This window comes from Cibotium barometz, chromosome 13, assembly GCF_041138505.1.
Source record: "Cibotium barometz isolate CiBa-2024 chromosome 13, ASM4113850v1, whole genome shotgun sequence".
In the NCBI taxonomy this organism is placed as follows: domain Eukaryota; kingdom Viridiplantae; phylum Streptophyta; class Polypodiopsida; order Cyatheales; family Cibotiaceae; genus Cibotium; species Cibotium barometz.
This window is the reverse complement of record NC_141058.1, coordinates 14,931,005-14,954,647: the sequence shown is the minus strand read 5'-3', so window position 1 is coordinate 14,954,647 and position 23,643 is coordinate 14,931,005. Positions and strand designations below refer to the sequence as shown.

The 23,643-nt window shown below is 48.2% G+C and overlaps 1 protein-coding gene across 2 annotated transcripts in view; it reads left to right on the top strand.

Moving 5' to 3' along the window:
• Positions 1 to 23,643, top strand: part of LOC147632400 (phospholipase A I-like protein) — a 41,451-nt gene that overhangs the window by 2,991 nt on the left and 14,817 nt on the right. For both annotated transcript variants that reach the window (XR_015267191.1, XM_086807207.1), the window contains exons 5-9: positions 2,783 to 2,992; positions 12,622 to 12,867; positions 12,965 to 13,127; positions 13,209 to 13,469; positions 13,633 to 13,754. Coding sequence is in view for 1 of the 2 variants with exons in the window: in XM_086807207.1 (XP_086663333.1) it covers positions 2,783 to 2,992; positions 12,622 to 12,867; positions 12,965 to 13,127; positions 13,209 to 13,469; positions 13,633 to 13,754 (1,002 nt within the window). In the remaining variant the exon portion in view is untranslated. The remainder of the gene's footprint in view (positions 1 to 2,782; positions 2,993 to 12,621; positions 12,868 to 12,964; positions 13,128 to 13,208; positions 13,470 to 13,632; positions 13,755 to 23,643) is intronic.

Genomic DNA, 23,643 nt, shown 5'->3' with positions numbered 1-23,643 from the left:
ACTAGAAGATGTATAGGATAGGGAGTAACAAATTCTTCTTAATCCCAGGCACATACAATACATCTAGAATACATAAGTTTGCACCATCTGCTGTCGTGAGGATCACCTCACCAACACCCTGAACTGGATAAGAAGAAATGTTTGAACATGTTACCCGCTTGCCTTCAGGGGCAGCCATAAGCTTCTTAAACAAATTCCTAATTGAGGTAATGTGGTTAGAAGCACCATTGTCAAAGTACCATGTGTCGTGTCTTTCATTGACACTGAGACACATATGCTCTAATGATGCATCATAAATGCAAGTAAGAGAGTAAGAAAAGTCTATTTATCCTGCACAAGATTTGCTGATGCATCATCTTTCGTAGTGCAGGTGATGAAGAATAATATGCAGCCAAAGTTTTTGGCAGTGAGTGATGATAGTGTCGTGGAAACCAGTTCCTTTTCAAAAATGACCTCATCAATATTGAGCAACTGCTCCGAAGATCTTGGATCTTTGTAAGATGATCAGTCATATTGTAACCATCATTCATGTCCAAGTTCTCAAGTTCCTTCTTGAGATATGCAACCTTGGCCTCATTCTTTGCCTGATATATGGTTTCAAGTACATCCCAAGCTCGCTGTGAGGTCCTGTAAGACCTGATATATGGTATGGTTGAGCGCTTTACTGGCATCACGAGTATCCTATCTCTTTTGCTCCTGTGAGGGAGGAGTAGGTACTGCAGCCAGGTGTGTGAGGTTGTATGTCAGCAGGGCGTACATCTTCACCTGATACATAACCCCATAAAACCCCATAAGCCTTTGGCGGCTGGCCACAAGAAGGTTTCGGACCATGAAGCTCCAGAGGGAGTAGTGACTGCCATCCAATTTGTTCTCTTGGGACAAAACCCTGAATATATTGGTTGTATTCCTAGCCATCATGTTGAAATCTCTCTACCAAGAGATATGCAAATACGTGCAACTAAGTATGCTGTAAAAAGCACTTCTAGGCAAAACCCAATGCACGGGAGTGCTATGCTAGGCAATAACAGATTCCTGAGTAATCTTTTTGCCTCAATACGAGGCAGCAATAGTTGTTTGTGTCCATCTTCACCTGATACAGAATCCTTGACATATTTCTTTGGCACCACCACCAGCAACCCAGCCCACACACCTCCTGATACCTCCTCCATTGGGCCATCAGGGCACCGACCACGCTCCCAAGGAGTCACCACCGATAGAGCAGTTATCTTATGTCGTGCTCGTCGGCCATGCCACCAGGATCTCGACCACGGCATCCTCACCATCGCTAGATCAGAGCCATTATTGCTTGGCATCGGAGGTGCCTACCACGCTTCTACGACCTCTCCATTCTAGACAGCCCCATGGCGGAGATACTTGATCTAAGGAGAGGGCAATACTTCAACTGATCAGCATACATGGATCTACCTGATATACATTTTCCAGTATTTTCTACTCAGTATCATCTCGGAGTCTTGCAGTTCTGCTCTTATAACTGTAGGACAATCAGTTTATTGTACTTTTTAGTCTTGTTCTCTTTGATGAGACACCAACTTCAGATGTACTCTCAGTTTTGGTCTCATAGGCCACTATGGCCTCTTAGAGACGTTAATATATCATTTCATTTCATTTCATTTCTCTCTCTTTCTTTCAGTTTTCTTCCAGTTTGTTGTATTGTGCACCATCTGATACTCAGAGATACCACATACATTGTACATGGTTTTGTCTCATAGGCCAGTTCTCTTTGGCCTAACAGAGATGTTAATTCAATCTTTCTTTCTTTCTTTCTCTCTATTTTTTGCACATCTACTTCAGTTTTGTGCATTATATTCGTCGTGAGATTGCTGAATTCTAAGCATTGAAGTTACCGATTCGGCCACGAAGCTTCCACATGTTATAACTTGGCTAGGTCTCTCATAACACCTGTTCAGAGATACTTGGCCTTGTTAATGTATTCACGTACCATCTCTCCCTCTTTTAGCTCAAGTGTATTAAGCTAGTTTGAAAGGATACACTGAGAAAGAGCTTCAATAATATCAATAGTTGATGCTATATATTTATGAGAAGTAGAAAGAGTCGGAAGAAAGAGCAAAACTTTATCATAGCTAAAGTTTTTTGCAAAATTGATACCTTATTGCAGCATTGGCAACAAAGAGCAGTGTGTTACAACAAATTCATAGAGCAATTGTGTCATTTGATGACTTTGGAAACAAGCTAGAGGTAGACATAGATATTCCACCTTTGGCATAGCTTCTAGAAATTTAGACTGCTGTTATCATTCAAAGCAAGGAGGGGGGAATGTCATATGCATCAGTCTCCCTACACCAAAAACTTGATTCAGGAGCAGCTGTGCCCAAGTGAGGCCATAAATTCCAGCCGCATACTGGTAAAAAGGTTTTCCATTCATCCTATATACAGGCTTCCCTTCTCATTTTTGGCTTTCAACCCCACCACAATTGAGCCGTTGCTTATGGGAACAAGTCTGACTTTCAGAAGCAGCTAGAGCTGAGCATATCTGCTAAAAATCTTTAGAGCTCTAATTTTGTAGCAGAATCAATCTTTTTGGAAGAGAACATTGAAAGGATTTGCTATTGTCACCCTGGTTCATCATTTTTTGTACTGTCACTGTTATTGATACTTCACAAAAAGGAGGGGGGTGGGGTTTAGAATTTGGGACCCGTTGCATGTGTTGTGTGTGTGAGAATGTACTCTTTTTTATTGTGCTTTCTGCTATCTCAGTCCGTAACATGCGGATTAATATAAAACATTTATTAACTTGTTGCAGATGGAGAGTGTATCATATTTTGTTGCTGCAAAGCACAAGCTCAGTGCATTCTTTGCTCTCATATTCCGTTTTTCCTCGTGTCAACATCCACTCCTAGCATCTGCCCTTGCCAAGATCGTGGAAGACAATGGGAACCGCTCTACCATTGGTAAAGATGAAAGTGCTGTACGCCAGCTGTTAAGTATGATGTTGAGTGACAATCGCCATGTGGTATGCACTTCTAATACCACACTTCTACCCCCAAATCTTATGTGCAAATGCTGAGTGATATTTTAGATGCTGTATGTGCTTCTCTCCTATATTTACTCTACTATCTGTGAATCTACTTGCATGATTTGAATAAGCTTGTCAGCATTAGCCTTACATAAATATTCTCGTGGCCCTTTGCATACAAGATTATACTGGATCCTAAATTAGTCTAGCTTGGAGAGGAACATGGAATAGTTATGTATCACGGGTCTGATTAAGTATAAAGCATGCCAGGTCAATAAGCCATTTGGAGAGACACACTAGGAGCTCCTTGGGTAATCATTGGCCATTGAACATTAGCTCCAGGTCTGGCATAATCTCTGACAACTATACCTCTGCTGTTCCCTTTGGGATAGCGTCCTCTAGAAGCACCTCCGGTCTTGGAAGCTCTTTTGCATAGGAGACGACGCACTTGGGCTGAGTCTCAGCCCCTGGTGGCTCCACTTTGATACTTGCCAACACTGTCAGATTAGTTGCGCTCCATGCTGCCAACTGACTCGTTATCTTTTCCAAGTTGTTCGTAACCTTCCTCTTGAGTTGGGCTTTTTCCTTGAGTTGGGCCTTGCATTCTTCTTCCTCCGGGAGAGAATCAGGCTGCACGCTCCTCTTCTTGTTTGCACCGGGTGAGAAGTTCTTCGTGTTTTTGATTGTGCTCTTCTTTCTCCTCCTGTTTGTACTGGGCTGGGCGTTCCTTGCTTTCTCAACGATACCGCTCCTCCAAGATGGCACAATCTTGCTTGTACTTCCATCTAGAACCTATGGAGAGCAAACACTTACTTTGCCTACTAGACCTAGACCTGACTCATGCACAGACTCTCTACATGGAAGAACTTACATTATCATTGCTATGTACAAGACCTGGTTTGCAGAAAACCCTAACACAAACCGTAAGGCTGGCTAGTGGCATGGCTGCCTGCAAACCCCAATGCACATGCAACAAAAGCCTCAGAATCAGATAACACAAGATATTAGCAAAAGGTGATCCAAGGCTTTGATACCAATGTAACATGATTGTGCAGAAGCTATCTTGATTAATGATGATTAAGAAATACTCACATGATGAACCGCAATTACACAATAGACGAGACAAGAAAGACCTAATCTATTGCCAAAATGTGAATTTATACAATGAAAACACAGATTCGAGCACAAATCTGTTTTTATGCTGTACAAACCTCTGCTACAATGCATAATGTAATTGCTGATTTTCTGTCATCCTCTTGAGCAAGGGATAAACGCTCATAGAAGCTGCAAAACAATGATGAGATGCTCTGTCTGCTGCCCTGTGACTCTGGCTCTGCAAACCCTGATCTCACGCAATGAATGGCCCTGTGACTTTGGCTCTGCAAACTCTGATCTCCCATGCTCTGTCTGCTGCCCTGTGACTCTGGCTCTGCAAACCCTGATCTCCCATGCTCTGGTGTGATATTATCCACACGTTCGTGGCCGCTTGAGCCAGCAGAGAGAAAACGTGGCCAGTCCATGAGAGAATGCGATCATGGCATCTTTTTCACTCTCTCTTATATGGGACCTTAAAGCACCAGTTTGGTTGATATTTCCCCGCTGCCCTTCTTGTAAAACTTTTGATACTTAATAGAAGTCTCTTTTCCAGAAAAAAAAAAGAACTCCAAATGTCCGGTAAACTCTCCCTCGACCTTAGAAACTAGGTGAGGGTAACCTGCCTAGCAAGTCTCAGGACTAAAGTCCAGTCAATGCCGTCACACATGGCTTTGCGCCTGCCCCAAGCTGCACCTATCTCCTCCTGTTTTGCCCCATTGCAACCATTTGTGTGCTTCTGCCGATGCTCTTCCACTAACCCCTCGTCCTCTGCTGCCTTCTGCCTCTTCCCAGCTTCCCCCTTCCCTCTAGCCCCCTTTTTTACCCGGCATTCCGTCACCTCAGTCCTCCCTTCAGCATTGCGGGATTGGTCCTGCCTGCAGTCAGCCCACAGCCTGCCGCTCATGGTGAGCCTGTGGTGCCCTACAGAGGAAAGGTAAAATTAGACTTTCAAAGAGGAGGGGAATTCATGATGAGTAAATGGCGTTAAAGTCTCTTTAGAAACCTAAAATGGACATGGTAATGATCTTAGAGCCTCTTTCATGCATTTATTAACATGGAGACCCTCCTTAGGTAACAAGTCTAACCATTTAGTACATTTGAATATTGGAAAGGTAGTTTTATAGAAATGTGATACATCCGTTACAGATCTCATAGCAAAACTTAGTAGCAGCAGAGTGACGTAACAGATGAAAGAAGGTTGAAATGGACAAACACATGCAGCAAAATCTTTTAAAGAAGGATGAAACGTTTGTTGTTTTTGACTTGTAATGTAATGTTCAAGGCATTTGCAGACCCTTATGAGAGTGGATGCAGAAAGGGTTAATGACCATGCAATTTTCCTTTGAACTTGTGGTGACAAAGAAAAGTAAGATAAGGGATTCCAATAAGTTGCATTGCTGACTCTGTTTCTTTTTACTTCTAGAGAGGAAATTATGAGTGATCCTGGAGACACGGAATGAGTACCCATGATGGCACAATAAAGGGAAGAAGGAAACATGTGATCTTCATGCCACAGAATACTGTGGTTTTTTTGATGGCATGACCTCTAGATGGGCATAGACAATTGCAAGGTGGTCTTCACACAATGGAGTTTGCAAGTTGACTTGTTAAGTCAAGGATGCACCCTCTTTCTTTGAAGCCTTTGCGGTTAAATCTGGAAGTTTAAAAAAGAAGGGGGGAAAATGAGAAAAGAGGTCAAATGAAGGGGCCATAAAATCTCATCTACTAGCCTAGTTGGTAGAGAGCACTATCTTCCGTTGGTCCAAGCTATCTTGAACGACACTCATTCATCCAGTGTCGGACGGACTCCATATGAAGCAGCCTTTGGTCGCCGTTTTTCTTCTCTTTTGACGAGAATGGTGTCTCCATCTTTAGAGGCTAATAAAACCACGGAAGCATTTTCCGAGATTATTGAGTCAGTCAAGGACCGCTTGACCAAAGCTCAGGAAGCATATAGCAGACAGGCAAATAAGTCTAGACGAGATGTCCACTTCAAGGAAGGGGATTGGGTCTATTTACGTATCATGAAGCAGAGATTGAAACAAGTGGGCAAACGTTGTCCCAAGCTTTCATTCCGTAGTTTTGGCCCTTTTCCAATAGTTAAGAAGATAAGTGATGTCTCAATGAAGTTAAAGTTGCCTGCCAGTTGGACAATGCATGATGTTTTCCATGTTTCTTGGCTAAAACCATATGTTGGTCCAGAAGTGTTTGATGTTTCAGATGAAACAGCCAGACGTGGTAGACGAGGCAGAAGTTATTGAGCCTGAGCAGATCCTTCTTCATCGATGGAAGCATGGTTCCGGTCGACGGATTCGTCAATTCTATACGAAATTCCGAGATCGAGGCACCCAGAAGTGCAGCAGTTGTACAGTTTTAGAACCCAAGAGGATGATATTTGTCGTACGCCATGACCCCATTGTACATCCTCAGTCTAGGATAAGTCAGGCACGAGTTACGTAGGTCATTCCTCAGCCTTAGTGGGTCAGTCAGTCAGTCAAGTCCCTTAACCCACTTGGAGAGAATCATTCATGCATGTAGAGTCAGTAGAAGCCTTAGGGTTTGCATCAGAAAGCACTCTGCATCCTGCATAATATGCATTCATATGCTTGTGCATTATTTAGAACATCCCCGAAGCCTTAGGGGATTTACTGGGATTTATCTGGTATTTTTTCATATTTAATAGTATTTATTTAGCATTATTTGCATTATTGGGCATTTATAAATATAAAACTTTATTAAATGACCAACCTCCAGTTAGTATAAATAGGCTTGCATAGAGCCTATTTTCTCATTCAGTCTTCATTGTTCTAAGAGCTCTCCTCCTCCTTGCTTTCAGCCCAAGACTAATCCAGCCCTAGAGCCCATAAGCTTGCTTCTCCAGCCCCTTGAGAAACCACAGCTTCAGTCAGCCCTAGGCGCCTGCCTTCAGCATCATTCAGCCCTGATTCAGCATCAGTTCAGACCCAGATTCAGCATCCAAATCAGCTCAGTTCAACGCCAGCAAACAGTACAGCTTCTCTGCGTTTCGCCCAGCTGTACAGTAGTCCTGCGTTTCTGTTCCAGCCGTACAGCAGCAGCCTGCAGCCTCTGTTTCCTCATGCGTTTCAGTCCCACAGCATCTCTACAGGCTAGCGTTTCTGTCCACAGCAGTTCCCAGCCCTGAAGATTCAGTCTACAGCAGTTTCCAGCCCTGAATCTGCTGTTTGCATCAGTGTCCAGCCTTTTATGCATCATCCACACATGCAACAGTCATCTGGTGAAGGTAACACAGCATTCATAAGTGTTTTCAGCATTCTAACATAGTGTAGAACAGTCCACCTTCTTCTCTCAGCCTCAGGTGTGCAGCCCTTCCTCATGCCCTTGGGAAGAGTGCATAGGCTCGAGATCAGGTCATCGAGGTGTTTCTACAGCAGTGTACAGATCAGCCACTCTCCGATCCTCCGAGATCTTGCGTTTGGCTTATCTACAGTCCACAGTCATTCTCTCTAAAGAAATAAAGCAAATACTATCTCGTTATCGGGATAGGGGGCCCTTCAGTGGGTAATTCGGGACCCAATCTGGTGTACAGTTCTCATCTATCTCTCTCTCATCTCTTTAAAGTTTGAAGTATTGAAATGGATTGCTAAACTCACGAAACTCAGGATACAGAAGACGGTGTGAGCATTTGTGTGACAGGATCTCCCAATACAAAGACTTCCGCTGCATATCACAATTGGCCTAGTGCCTACCATAAAATCCTGAAAAGAGGGAATGAGACTGGGCTGAGCCATAACATAGTCCAATGTACTAGCACCATGCCGATGTGGAAAGGAAGTGAAATCGCCTGTTGCTGAGAATCTCTTTAGGCCATTCAGGATGGCAAATCCGTGTGTAGTCCCCATGTCTATCAAATACCGCCCATACTCAGTGTGTTCCTCATCCTATGAGAGTCTAGATAGGCCCATATCCCTAACATCAAGCTCCCTCAACATCTCCTCTGAGGTATCATAAAATACTGTCTGGTTATGGGCGGTCCTGGCATTGAAGTCCCCTAGGAGAATGATGTCACCATCCCTGGAGAACTCCCAAATGTCATCATCCAAAATAGAAAAGGGAGACTGCCCGCTAGGTGATGCATACACTAATGTACTAGGAGCAAAATAGCATATAGCAATGTAGAGATATCTGCCCGTCTTTTCCCTCAGTCTAACCCACATGTACCTAGCCTGCTCATCTCTGCGGACTATATGTATCAGTGGCTGCAGCTTCTCTCTAAACAATACTGCCTTTCCTCCTCAGCTCCGTCCTCTATGCTCTGAACGAGTCTCCTCTCTACAAGCTGTCTCCCATCGGTATCCACTAACATGTGGCATGGACTGTCCAAGAGCCTGATGTGTCTCAGAGTAGAAGATGATGTCCCTCTCAGTGAAACTATCCTCAAAAGCCCCTACATCAAGGCTTAGAGATCCATTACAATTCCAAGTAGCAACTTTGAGTGTAGTCCCATAGGTCTCGCGCCATCATGAAGAGTGCCTCTCCATAATCACCACTCTACCATCTCTATAGAAGGCCACTTTCCCTTTCTCTCGGGCTGCCCTTATCTCGGGCATAACTTCTTTCATGTGGGCAAGCTGCAAGAGTGTGAGGTCATCTCCAAGAAATATCCCGTCTTCTTGAGTGTAGGACATCTCTTCAAGAAGTCCTTGGCTTTCATGGAGGGGAAATGAATGATAAGTGCTCTCTCTTTAGAAGATTCGCCACTACCTTCTCTCTTCTTTCCCACTCTCCATGCCTTTGTGTCCGTGGCTTCAATGCCCATCATAGAGAAGAGCTCCTTGGTTTCCCCTTCCGCATCATCACGGTCTTTTAGACCGGACACTCGTACATGTAAGGCCCGGGTCTTCCTCCTTTGCTCGTCTTCAAGGGTCATATTGATGATGGTGGGAGTGGGGATGGGTGATGATTCTTTACCTTTCCCTTTCTTGGCGACCTCGATCCATTTCTCCGCCTTGTCCATCTTCTTTTGTCTCTGTGATCACCTCCACCCATGAAGATGCCTTCTCTTTATGTTGCTCCTCCTGCTCTCGAACGATCCTCATTTGTTCCTTGATGGTATTCAGCTCTTCAATCAAGGAGGGCTGAAATTTTCCATCCTCAAGCTTGGCTTGTGAAGTGGCTTCCAACTCCTTTTTGAGGGCTGAGATTTCAGTCGCTTGACTTTTAGCATGCAATTTGGCCTCCACTAGTTCCTCCTTTAGGGCTGAAATCTCAGCCTCTTGCCTAGATGTTCTCTCGTGGAGCTCTTGGATTTTGTCAAATCCCTTCTCGAGTTTGGAGAGGCAGTTTATGATTGTGGTAACGGAAGAGTTGACCATCTTCTTGTTTTCTTTGATAATTGTGCTGAGCTTGTCCTCCACCTTCACGAGCTCCTCTTTAACTCCTGTCTTGGCCATGACTTTTTTCAGTACTTCCCACAGCCAATAGATTGGAATTTAATCCATGACACCTTCGCGGAGTGTGAAACAGCAGCAGGAAAGGGGGGGGGGGGGGTATAAACAGGCAGGGGGGAGGTGGGGGCTCACAGGACAGGCGGAAGGTAGAGAAGAGGGGGGGAGGCGGGGGCTGATGAGAGAGAGAGAGAGAGAGAGAGAGAGAGAGAGAGAGAGAGGAGGCGAGGGGCTGGCGGGCAGGAGGAGGGGGGGCGCTGGGGCTGGCGGGCAGGAGGCGCAGCAAAGAGGGGGGGGGGGTAGCAGGCAGAGGGGTATGTGCAGCAGAGAGAGCGAGGGGCTGGTCTGCAGGAGGAGGGGAGGCGCAGAGAGAGAGAGAGAGAGAGAGAGAGAGAGAGAGAGAGAGAAGAAAGAAAAGAAAGAGGGGGGGGGTGTGTAGCGGGCAGAGGGGTATGCGCAGCAGAGAGAGCAAGGGGCTGGCCTGCAGGAGGAGGGGAGGCGCAGAGAGAGAGAGAGAGAGAGAGAGAGAGAGAGAGAGAGAGAGAGAGAGGGGGGGGGGGGGAGGGGGCGCCGAGGAGGGGGCGCCGAGGGGGGGGGGGCTGGTGAGAGAGAGAGAGAGAGAGAGAGAGAGTTGTGTGAACGTCTTCAAAAGGCCAAAATGACCAATGAGACCAAAAGGTTACATCATATCCATGAGGTACATCATCCTAGGTATAAAATGGTAATAAAGAAAGATAACAAAAATCTAGAACTATAAAATGTGATCTAGGTACATGAGCAAAGAGCTCTTATATCACCCTAATACATCCCTCATGGGCTGCTGTGACATGGTGCCCAAGGTGGTAAACCTGAGCTGGTGCGAGAAGGTCTTGCAATGATGGGAGATGACGGCCCGGATCCTCCTGTGGTGACGTGGCTGTGGGCGAGGGCCATGGGGTCTGGGACATCGAGCTCTGCATAACTTAGTGGCTCTGTCGAGTGTCACACCTCTTGGCCGAGTTCCTGCACTACCCTGTGGTCCGGATATGATGGGTGGATCGGCCCTCGGAAGTGCTGGTATGGAAGAAGTCGGTGAGAGCTCTCTGTGCTAGTCCTCGAGCAAGTACAGCTGATCTAGATCTCACTAAGGACTCCGTGTGTCTACGGAGGTCTAGAAGAAAAAGCCCTAGGCATCTCTGATCTGGGAAGTCCATGATCCTGGAAAGTGGTCTGAACCCAGCTCGGAAGAGGCAATGGAACCTCTCCCGAATCTCATAGTATACATGGCATTAGCATATGTAATGATCCTCTGTCTCGGGCTCTGTATGATAGAGATGGCATATCATGTCCTCTGGTGCGTCCGCCCTAGGCCCATATCTGGCAGTCTCCACTCTCAGCTGGTGGAACGAGGTGCGGATCTGGCCGATCGCACATCTCACCCCAAAAGATAGGTGTGTGTCCGTAGCGTGGGCGGATGATGAAACCATCCTCTGTCAAGCATAGGAGGTGATCTCTGTAGAAGGCCATCTTTGTCCCTAGTGGACGACTAGGTGAACTCCATGTCCTCTTGAGTATCCAGTCTAACAATGTCCTTCCTCCTGTTCTGCTCTGTGCGGCTGAGAGTATTTACGTCTTAGAAAAGGCCTGATGGACCTATGAGACAAAAGATGATTACAAGTATCCATGGAATATCTTCGTCATGGAAAACTGAAACAAAACTGAAATTGAAACTGGAAACCGAGTAACTGAAGCTAAGTGCTAGGTAAATGCACATAACAAACGGGGGAGCATGCTTTAAAGTATACAAGAATGGTCATAATGCATTCTATGCTGAATGTATGGAGGGGAGGGGTCCATTGAGGAGATCCATCATTGGGCAGGAGAGGGTGGCCGCAGGATTTGAAATAGTGAACAGAGATTGAGAAGAAGAGGTCTCCATCGTGCATTAGTGACGTGTAAGGATCACATCGATCTGGACTTGATGAACCAGTGGTGGTCGTGGTCCAGGGGGCCGAGGTGGTCTCACAGCTCGCAGCATTGTGGCTCGCGGTAGAGTGACCCCTATGCTCCTGGATACTGTCCTGGACTGATGAAGTGTCAGATCTGTTGCTGAAGTAGGTACAACATGCTGGGGCTAGAAAAAGTTGGTGATCCTGAGCTGGGCTGAACTAGCTCGTGAGGTTTGTGCTCTGAGGAGGCTCTCTCTGTGTCGTCATAGCTCCAGCAAGAACAAGCCCAGGCATCTTTGGTTTGGATAATCCATGATACGGCTAATAGGACCAAATCCCTCTCTGGAAAGGGAATGGTATCTACCTCTGATCTCATAGTAGACTAGGCATCAGCATACATAATGCTCCTCGGACTCCACCTCTCTGCTGCATAATCTGCAAATCCTGTCCTCCCTGGGTATCCTCACTGCTTTGCCGGCCTCGATCTCTAGGGTATGGGATGAAACTCAGAGCTTTGACCAATGGCAATCCTCATGGCATGATACATAAAGATATCCATGTAGCCTGGTCTCTGCATGAACCCAAAGAAAGTGATTACTGCATCTTGACAGGCAAGGGCCGTGCTGGGATAATCCAAGTGTCCCTAATGTGTGCCTGAAGCAAATCATATCGGAGCACCCAATTATGGTCCACATGGGAAAGCCTGAAGTATGGAGAGTCTAGGTCATACTGGTAAGGAGGGAGCTGGTCAATCTGAAGCCCATGTGCCGTAAACCATGTGATAACAGAGCCATACCACAGAGAGAGAGAGAGATGATGACGCTGAGAGTGTTGCACCACTGAATGATGACTAGATTTACTATAATCCTTCACCAAGTACATTGCTTATATAGGCTTAGAGCCTTATCTTTTGACCCATTCACACACACTAATAGAGTGACACATGGCCCATGTGATGACATCACCGCTTACTACATACACATAATATCTAGCCGTTACAGGCTGTTCACACACACAGGCACACTTACACACACTAAGAGGTGGTTCACATACAGACTTCCTTGAATGAGTTTCACATACATACACTTGCAAAGGGCTGATTTACACAGCTCCGAATCCCAACAGCATGCGGACTGATTTTTTTTGCGGTCTGATTTTTTTTTTTTTTTGGATGCAGGTTGAGCAGGCATGTTTAACCTTGTCTTCGCTAGCCTTGGATGCTTCATTGGCATTGAGGTTGATGAAGGCTGACATCATGCAACCCATTGAGGCAGTATTAAAAGCATCAGCTACTGATCCTCTCATAGCGATGCTCCAAGTTGTAGTTAATCTTGCATTTGCATCAGATACTGTTGCTGCAAGAATGCTAACAAAAGAACTGCTGAAACATCTGAAGATGCTTTGTGCACATAAGAAACCTGAGGTAAGTTTGTCTTTCAAATTGTAGGATATCATGGGTGGTGTCCTTGCATGCATCATGAAAGGTTCAGTGGAGATTTTTGGCTTTGTTCCTAAACCAGGTTCAACGGTGTGCGCTGCTAGCATTAGGAAATTTAGCATTTTGTCGGGATAACAGAAGGAATCTAGCTGCATCTGGTAGCCTGCGTGAGATGTTACTTCATCTTTCAGCTACATCCAACCCATCTATTTCCAAAGCAGCAATGAGAGCTCTGGCAATCTTTGGTATGGTTATCCAGTTTTATGCAGTACCCGCGTTTGTCATCGTCTGAAAGCTAAATTTTTCTTAGAAACCCGTGTTTTCAGGTGAGAATGAGTATTTGCGGCGAGCAGTCAGGGGAAGACCTGTGGGCAAACAAGGTCTCTGTATTTTATCCATGGATGGAGGGGGCATGAGGGGACTGGCGACAGTTCAAATGTTGCAAAGATTAGAGGAAGGAACTGGCAAACGTATTCATGAAATGTTTGATCTTATTTGTGGCACATCAACTGGTGGCATGCTTGCAGTGGCATTGGGCATAAAACGAATGACTCTTGATGAATGCGAAGAGATTTACAAGAATCTAGGTACATATGATGGGTTTTATTCTTGGGTTGTGTTTTTCTCAAGGGAGGTTTTGGGGATTTTGGGTGGCTGGATGGGTGTGGTGGGGGGTGGGGGGAACTAAATGTGCAATTATTATAGGTAACAGATGCCAGTTTCATTTTGAGCATATGTGATTTTCGACAGGAAAGTTGGTTTTTGCTGAACCAACTCCAAAAGACAACGAAGCAGCAACCTGGAGAGAGAAACTGGATCAGTTGTACAAAAGCTCTTCTCAAAGTTTTAGAGTTGTTGTCCATGGATCCAAGGTATTTCTGCTTCTTTAACCTTGCAGAACGCTTTCTGCAAATCAAAGAAAATTGATGTCCTTGGATTTGAATGCAGTTTTCTTTTTCCTTGGAAAGTGAATTGGTAAGCATGGTAAATCATATGAAATGTTAATCAGCCTATGCTTTGTAAGATAACTACTCCTTCCAAGTCCTCATAATTGTCCTAGTGAGGAGAAAATGTGTGCACAGCTGATCCAATTGGAGGAAGAATCCATGGAAGTGCCACCAGAGCCCAGGTCCGAGCTTAGCCCTCACAAACAACAGTGGGTACGAGCTTCTTCGATCACAAAGCTATTATGATGGAGAAGGAAAGATGTGGATACCTAAAGAAGGCAGGAAACAAATCTCAACATTGACAACCAAACCCCGACCAAGGAAGCAACCATGATGATCTGAACAGGTGAAGCTGTCGTGGCAAACTCGATCATCATATCTACGTGCAGCCTCTGAAAGATTGAGATGCTGGATGCTAGAGGCTTAGAGATACCTTGAGGGGGTCACCAGTGTATGGATTTCAAAACAAATGAACGGCCAAAAAATTCTAGTGTGCCAATGTCCAAGTCAAGTGCAGTCCAATGGACAACAGTTTCTCTTGCAATATATCAAGCAAATACACCGGCCAGTGGTGGGTCCCCTTGAGAGGGTAGTTGGGAGTCAATACCGCGTCCTTGCGTATCTTCTAAACCCTAATCTCTGTGCATTCAGTTTTAAGGAAGTGTTAAGCAGATCTTGAAGAGAGCTCGTAGCGAGCTGCGCTCCCCCCCCTCCTGCTCTGCGTCGCTGCTGGCACCCCCCCCCCTCTTCGCCAGCCCTCTCTAGCCCCCTTTGCCAGCTCTCGCCCTTCGCCTCCTGCACCCCCCTCTTGCGCCTGCGACTGCTCCACCCCTCTTATCCTCCCCTGCCCCCCCCCCCCCCCCCCCCCCCTTCCATCTTATCCGCCTGCCCGACGGCCCATTCAGTGCTTCTCCTGCTGCACCTCCCCTCCTCCCTTCGCCGCCTCCCTTTGCCTTCTTTCTGCCCCCCCCCCCCCCCCCCCCGCCCCCCACCATTCACTTTTTCTTTTTTCCTTCCTTTTTCTTTTCTTTTCTTTTTCTTTTTTTCTTTTTTCTTATCTTTTTTTCTTTTTTTTTCTTTTTTTTTCTTTTTTTCCCCTTTTTTTCCTCTCCTCTTTTTTCATTCATTCATACTTTTTCTTCTTCTTCTTCTTATTATCCCCCCCCCCCCCCCCCCCCTCCTCTCCTCTATGCGCGCTCCACCCCTTTCTTTCCTTTCTTCGCCGCCATCTCTAGCCCATCCTTGTTCCTCAAGAAGCGCCCTCAGGTTGTGTGCATTTCTTCATTTTCTCGCAAATGTTTCGGCCTCTTCTGGTCTTCGCCCCCTAGGAGGACTCCATGGCAGCTGCTCGGTCTCCCCCGATCGAGGCCGTTGTTACTTGCCTTTCTTTTTCCAAAGCGGACTTGCACCTTCTTGCTACGACTGTCACATCCCTAAAGGCCTCCACTTTGGTATGCAAGATTGTCGGTAGCTTCCCCGCGCGTGGCCAACTCAGAGATCTTCTTCAGGCTAGCCTGCTAGCTTGCCACAGATCACAGATATTCATCCTTTGGGATGCGGCTACTACCAGGTTGAGTTTGACTCACCAGCGGCATCCGATCTTGTCATGTAGCTGAGTCCCGTTGCACTACGTATGGTTCTTTGCACGATGCCAGCACAGCTTCGACCCGGCATCTGATCCATTAGCTGGAGAGTGGCGGACAGTTGGCCCCCGCCCCGGTCGTTGACCGAGCACTAGAGCTGACCGTCGTCGCTGTGCGCGCCAGGCTGCCAGCATGCAGGAGGATCCGGTTCTATCAGAGAACGGTTTCGAGCACTTACCACAGCACCTGCCTCCAATCACGGAGAGGGTCCCCCCCCCCCCCCCCCCCCCCGGGGGCCCTGAGAGGTGGCGGCCGATTCCTCGTCGCGACTTCTCCTCTGGCCTTCAGTGTTGGATGGGGCAAATTGACCCCACCCTCCCTTCGTCGAGCCTTCCCCAGCAACCTTCCTCTCCGATGGATACCTCTCAGCAGCATCCTCTCCAGCCTCTCCGCCTTCCCACTCCCCCTCGCCTCCTCCCCACCCTCCCCTCTGACTCTACTCGCAGTTGCTCCATTTTCCCCTTCCTCTTCCTCCATGCCCCCAGCCCCCTCCTTTTGCCTCTCTAGAGCATTCCCATCAACTCCTTGCAGTCCCTGATCGAGAGAGGAGACAGCCGGCGAGTACCGTTCGCCGCGTGATTCATCATTTCTCAGAGCCGGTGGAGATGACCATTGCAGACTCACTAGTGAGGGCTCTCCCACTTGAGTCCCCAAGTAGGCCTCCCAGGATCTTGGGGCAGCTTGTGGATTATAGTTTCTTCCCGTGTCTTCCGACGGAAGGGACAAGCAGGTTCGAGGAGACCATAGCCCCTATTCGGCTATGTGTGGTCTTCCACCACTCCAGACCCTCTATGCCAGAGAATGGGGCGATGATCTTCTCTTTCCCCTTGAGCGCAGCCCTTGAGACAGAGTGGGATCCAGAGTCGGTGGCCGCTACCATTAAGGATCAGGCAGTTGAGCTTTCGCATCATCTGCAGGATCTCTGGATCACCGATGTTATTACTCACCTATGGCCTTTGGCCAGGATGGAGCTTGGTGGATCAGCCCACAAAGACCAAGGAGGGGAGATGGTGACCTCCAGCCTGGAGGTGTTGCTTTTTGTGTTCATGCATACCTCTTTCGCAGTACCTCTCCCCCCTTCTCACAGATACCTCCATTGTGATTGATGGAGCACGGAGTATGCACTCTCGCACTCGGGCAAAGTGGGAGTACATGGAGGGTAGGATCCATGCCCACTTGGCGAGACTCCGCACCAAGACAGATTGTGATTATTCCCCTTCTAAGCCGGCGCCCAAGACTCTTCAAGTGGAGGGCAGTTCCGGTAGTTCCACCTCACAGAGAGATTGATATGAGAATTGTCTCATGGAACATTAAGGGCTTAGGGGGGCCTCAATGCTTTCAGAGACGAGGCGTTCGTAGAGGAGAGCTGCATCGAGCTATGGTGGGAGGATCTGTCGACATTCTTTTCCTCCAGGAGCACCATCTTACTGAGGGGCGTACCTGCCGCTGCGGGAAGATTCTCCCAGGCAGGAGTCATACTTTTTGGTCTCCATTCTTCGGCTCTTTAGGGACGCAGGGAGGAGTGTCTTTCTGTTAGTGAGCAGCTTTTGCCGTGTGAGACAGGATCGGGAGTCATAGTTCCAGGATGTGCTCAGTGGGTTACCATTCTGATTGGAGAGGATAGAGTTGACTTCCTCAACATTTATGCCCCGAATGCGGCTGTAGGTAGAGATATCTTTTGGAGCACTATCCGACAGGCCCTACCCCAGGCTGATTTTTGGTGCATGGGCGGTGACTTCAACATGATAGAGGCAGCAGAGGACAGACTTGGAGGTGGCACGGCCATAGTCTCGGGAGCGGAATACTTTGCATGAGAGGAGATGATACTGATTCTTAGGGGACAGGACCCTTGGCATCTTCGAGAGTTTGGGCGTAGCCGTGGGAGTCTTAGCTTCTCTCGATCAGATAGGCGGAGCTCTGGCTCCAACCTCTCTCGGCTGGACAAGTTTTAAACTTTTATGTTGACGAGTGGGCTTGCAGTTGCGGAGGCATGGTTGGTATTCTAGCAGGGACTACATTTCAGATCATGCCCGAGTTATTCTATCCCTGGAGGCATGACAGACATGTGAGCTCCAAGATTCCAGACAGCCTCATTCAGGACCCAGAGATTTGTAGTCGGATTGAGCTATTGGCGGGTCTCGACTTTTCCTCATGAACTGCAACGTGCACTTTGGATGATGACCTTGGGGAGGACAATATTTTCTTACAGGAGGCAGCCCAGAGTAGATTGGAGGGATTTCGGGAGCAGGAGAGGAGTTTGAGAAGGGGCCTAGCCTCTTTAAAACTTCTTCAAGAGAGGTCCCTAGATAGCCCGTGGATTGAGAGTCAGATTGCTACCGCCCGCAAAGAGATTCGGTCCATCGAGGAGAGGAGGGTGGAGTATAGATACCATGCCAGGGCTTCATTCTAGACTTAGGCTGGTGACAAAGTTACTGGAGACTTCTTGGAGATAGCCGGCCCACACAGAAGGAGAGACGGTATTCGCAGGCTACGTGGCCAGGATGGAGCTATTGTTTTGGATCCCCTGCGGGTGAGAGCCATCGCCACAGATTTCTTCCGGTCTGTTCTCACTAGTGCCCCATTATCCCGCCAAGTGATGGATGCGTGTGAGAGAGTCGAGAGGCACACAAGAGAGGTGGTTCCCCCCTCCCTTTGGTCTTTCTTATTGACCCCTTTCACTGCGGAGGAGCTGGCGGAGGCGGTGAAGGCATTACCCAAGGGCGAGGAGGATGGGCTTCCTATTTCTTTCTTTCTTCGTCATTGGGACCTCATGGAAGATGGCCTTCGCGTTGCCTTCAATAAGATTATGCTCACAAGTGCCATGCCAGAGAGGCTCACAAAGGGCTTGATACATTTGATTCCCAAGGAGGGTGGTGATAGATTGGAGATCCGGGAGTGGAGACCTATCACCCTTCTAGGGACGGCCTACAAGATTTTGGCCAAGACCATCAGCAGGCGACTTCAGCCTTCCCTCCCAGACTTGATCCATGACACTCACACTAGTTTTGTTCAGGATTGGAGTATTCTAAACAACATCTTTACCTTTTGGGAGGCGACAGCTTCGGCCAGGATGCGACACAGCAGGACCTCATTGTCCTACTCCTAGACTTTGAGAAAGCTTATGACAGGGTGGATTGGAGCTTTCTAGAGGGCACTATGAGTCCGATGAGATTCCCCATGGAGTGGATTCATGGAGTCTCAGGACTTTATTCAGCATCTCACAGCCAGGTTCTTATTCAGGGAGCCCGAGGGGATAGATTCCCCCTTTCTCGCTCGGTTCGACAGGGCTGTCCTCTTGCACCGTACCTCTTTCTATTTGTAGCCGAGGTGATGAGTAGTTTTCTCTCTGCCTAGGCGACCAGACTTCACGGATTGTGCCTTCCCCTCCGCACACAGGAGGATTTGCTGGACTTAGAGTTTGCAGACAACACAATAGCCTTCCTTGCTGGAGATGTTGGGAATCTCTAGAGATTCGTGGAGGCGAGAGATTTTTTGTCGTGCATCAGGAGCACAGATCAACTGGCACAAGTCGTGTGGTTTTTGGGTAGGCTGAGCACCCACCTTGACTTGGCGACCAGTTGAGGCTTTCCAGTGCATCCCGAGGGGCACTCCACTCCGATACCTTGGTTGCCAGGTTGGCATTGATATCTCTCCCGAGCAGCAGTTTGCTGTGCTTCTTCTGAGTATTCAGAAGAAGCTTCTATATTAGAGCTCGGCGAGGCTATCCTTAGCAGGCAGAGTGGTGGTGGCGAACCACGCACTGCTTGCACCATGTGGTACATCACCTCGTGTTGGGCCTTTTCTCAGGCTTGTATTGGCCAAGCACAACATTTGATTCGGAACTTCTTGTGGGCCGGAAGAGTTGGGAGGCCAACCAGGGCCAAGGTGGCATGGAGAGTGATCATTCAGCCACGTAGCAGAGGGGGGCTCGGCCTCATTGATCTAGCTATACAGAGTCGTGCGCTGTTGGGCAAGTTGATGGTGAGAGGACTCCTACTCGGTGGTGAGCCTTGGAAGGATTTTCTCTTGGCCCGGATTTCAGCCTGCACTCCGAGCCTTGGAGGCCCATGGCCGCACAGTACTAGATGGATCTTCACATAGATGTGAGCCCGTGGTTTTAGTCCCGTCTTTGAGGACAGATTCGCAGCCAGTCTATTTCGTGCTTGGGATCATCTTAGGCCAGCTCTTAGACAGATTGTTCCAATGGCCTAAGAGAAGTAGCTTTGGGTGGCAGGCTTTGATTTGGAACCCCTCGATCCGTTTACCTAGTGGCCACATGCTAAGGGCCAGACCGCACATTTCCTGGGGCGCCTTGAGCATGGGACTAGCCAAGTCTCTTGGAGATTGGATTGCACACATGCAGTTACCTCAGGAGGAGCAAGAGAGAGGACTGACAGGGATCCGGGGTAGAGACAAGCTCAGCATCGACATTGAGTCAGCTTTTCCTCCGGATTGGCTGACTCCTATTCCTGACCCAACCGTGCTAGTGCGGCTAGGCATGTTCACCAGACACAATATCCTTGTGGTGGCCCATGGAGCAGATGAGGACAATGGTCTACTCACTTTTTCTATTGGATTACATGGCAGATTAGAGAGCTCATAGCACCCCTTGGAGGATTTCAAAGGCTGCAGCTTGCAGAGGGTAAGGGTGATTGGTTTTTGGGCTCGGGCATGGCACATAGATCCAGCACTGGCCAAGGTGGCCACGGAGAGATTTTGGCAGTTATGGATTTGGGAGTGCCGACCTTTCACGCGGTTGCAGTGGGACCTTGGAGAGTGGACTTGGCAAGATCCCACAGACTCTGGATGTCCCTTTCTTTGCATATACAGCATGGCTTGGCCACAGGATCCAGATGCCAGAGATAGATGGCACACTGGCAACTGCAGCACACTGGCAATTTGAGGGCCTTTCACAGTGCTTCCGTTCAGATTTTTGGAAGAGGCTTTGGGACAGCTTTCGGCCGAGGAAGATCACTCTCTTCCTTTGGCGGTGGGTACTTGGCTTGCAGTCGGAGGTTGGTCAACAGCTTGCCTGAGGTGCGGCCACCCCCAGGAGTCTCAACGACATTGCCTTTGGGATTGCCTGAAGGCTCAATAGATTTGGCAGTGGATTCTCCGCATCTTCGCTATGGACAGGGCATTGACCTAGATCATCACTTGGGGTACAGTCGCTGGGGCCACCGAGGCTAGAGTGGTCAGGACTTACGAGGAGGATGGGGGAGGCCTTGCCCTTCAGGTCTCCCACCATCGTATTGTAGTAGTACCAGTCACAACCCCACCTCCAAGTGTCTGGCGACCAGGCTCATGCCAACGATGGGTGATTTGCAGTAGCATAGCAACCTAGCACATCTGGCATGCTAGATGTAACGAGGCCTTCGAGGGTACCCACACTCCACCGACTGAGACCATCAGGAGCATATGGCTTGACATCATCCACACCCTCCGCGGTCAATGGGGGAAGCTGCAGGGAGGTTGCGACCGCATTCGGAAGCAGCGGGAAGCCTTGTTGAGACTATGGAGGCTTGGCCCTTTCCTCACAAATAGAGGCGGTGATCCCATTTGGCATTATAGACCACCTGAGTGGCTGTTTCCCCCCCCCCCCCCATGAGATAGCCTTCTCCTCATAGAGTGGCCAGCCGGAGGAGAAGCATCTCTTCCCCTTATGATCATTTGTTTCTGCCCTTATATGAGACGAGTTTGTATTTAGCCCTTCATGGTTGTATTTAGCCCTTTGTGGTTGCTTTTTCTTTAGCTAATTGAAGGATCCTTTTCCCGGAAAAAGAAAAAGAAAAAAAAGGAAGTGTTAAGCATCACTATCTTATCAGTAAAATGCTTCTGCAAGCAAGTGCATGTTTCATTTGCCTTGCAAGCTCATGTACTATGTGCTTGAGGGTACTTGGAGTGCATGCTCAAGTACATCACTTCATCTATCAGGCTGCACTTACAAGGCTGGAGTTGAGTCAAGCCTTGCAAGGCCGAAGGAAGATCACAAATCCATCGGCAGCATGACTTCTTTCTATGTGCTGGAACGTCAATTTTGTGTTCAGTTTTTTGATGTCTTTTTTTGGGTGTGATTGATAGAAAGTTATGCAAGAAAGCTGCCCCTGATATGTAACGGTGATTTTGTAGATGCGTAATGTGATTATTATCTAGCGGAATAAACTATGTGTTTCGCATCTGTGTGGTTTTGCATCACTCCAGGCCTTCCACGGTTCCACCCCAGATAGTGGCGTGATGATCTTCTCCTCCCCCCTGAGTTGGAGCACGGAGTCGGTGTTTGCTGCTATCCATGGCCAGGCCATAGAGCTCTCACATCATTTGCATGATGTGTATCACTGATGTGCTCATTCACCTCTGGCCTCTGGCACAGATGGAGGTGGGTGGCTATGGCCACCAGGACTGAGGAGGGGAGATGGTGTCCTCTAGTCTAGAGGTGCTCCTCTTTGTGTTTCTTCATGTTTCAATGGTGGTGCCTCTCCCTCCCTCCTAGAGATACCTTCATTGTGACAGGTGGAGCCCAGAGTAAGCATTTTCTAGGGCATGGATAGAGTGGTTTCACATGAAGGGCACATCTAGCGCGGCTTCGCCTCAAGATAGATAGTGATGATTCTCCATCCAAACCCATGCCTAAGACTCTTCGAGTGGAGGCAGTTCTAACAGCTCCACCTCCCACTGCTTTTAGTTATGCGAATTGTTTCATGGAACATTCAGGGTTTGGGAGGATCACAGTGCTTTCAAAGGCACGGGCTTCTCAGAGAGGAGCTTCACAAAGCCGTAGTTGGTGAGCTCATTGACATTCTTTTCCTCTAGGAGCATCATCTTTCCGAGTGTTGTACCCGATGCCGTGGGAAGATCTTGGAGGGTAGGAGTCACATCTTTTGGTCGCATGCTTTTGGCCCCTTTGGGACCTAGGTTGGGGTATGCATTTCTATCAGCGAGCTCTTACTTGCAGTGATCGATTTAGGCACCATTGTCACTGGGAGAGCCCAATGGTTGATCATCAGGATTGGAGAAGATAGAGAGGGCTTTTGAACATATACATGCTGAACGCCGCAGCAGGCAGAGCCACTACTATTTGCTAGTCCCTCCCACAAATGGATTTTTGGTGCATGGATGGTGATTTCAACATGTTAAGAGTCGGTAGAGGACAAACTTGGAGGTGGCATGGCTACAGTTTCAAGGAGAGTACTCCACATGGGATAAGTTGATTCTGGCTTTGAGGGGACAGGACCCTTGGCATTTACCCGACTTTGGCTGTAGCCTCAGGAGTTTGTGCTTCTCGAGATTTGTATTGGCATATATGCTATGAGTTATGCCACATTTGATATGAGTAGTGCCACATGTGAACATGGGCTAACCAAGGGCACTTTTCTCCCTTTGGGTTTTTCCCCTTGGATATTAGGTGTGAGGACACCACACTTATTTTGTATTTTGATATTGTGGAGTCAACTCTTGCTCCACACATTGTATCGCTTCATCTTCTTTGAACATCAATCATCAACTATCTCTCACTCTGCTGCTGTGTACTTCTCTGTGTGTGTCTCTGTTTCTGTGAAACCCTACCCCAATAGTGGTATTAGAGCCCGGCAGGGTTCCCTCTTCCATCGCCCGCGTCTCTTCCGTCCACCCTGTGCGCTTCCGTTGACTCCAGGATTCCGTTTGTCGGCTGTAGCGTTTCGTCCGTGCTCCCTACCGCCCATTGGGCGTTTCGCTGCCCGTTTCAGCCACCATTTTTGGTGGCACTAGTGGGAGGGCTCCACCACCACCCGGCTGAGCTCGCACGACAATGGGCGGCGGTTGGATGAGCCCCGCCGCACTTTGCCTTTACGTGGCAAGGGCCATTTTTTGGCAAAAACTTGGGTCGAGTTTCCGTTGCTGTGGACATTCTGTCGCCCAGCCATGACAGTTCCGTCGTTGACCTCGTCCGACACCTGGTTTCACCATCGCTGTCTTCGTGCCCGTCTGGAGTTCGTGCCATCACCAACTCCCTGCCCGTTGCTTGTGCTCCCCGACACATCTATAGCTACATAGGCCGTCTGCCATCTACGTGACGCCCGCTGTTGGAGTGCAATCTCTGCCACACTATTTGCAGCAACAACTAGTCGCCTTCGAGCCGTCCAGCTGCCTGCAATAGCCCGTCTACAGCCCATCGAGACATCTGCTGTCCGCCA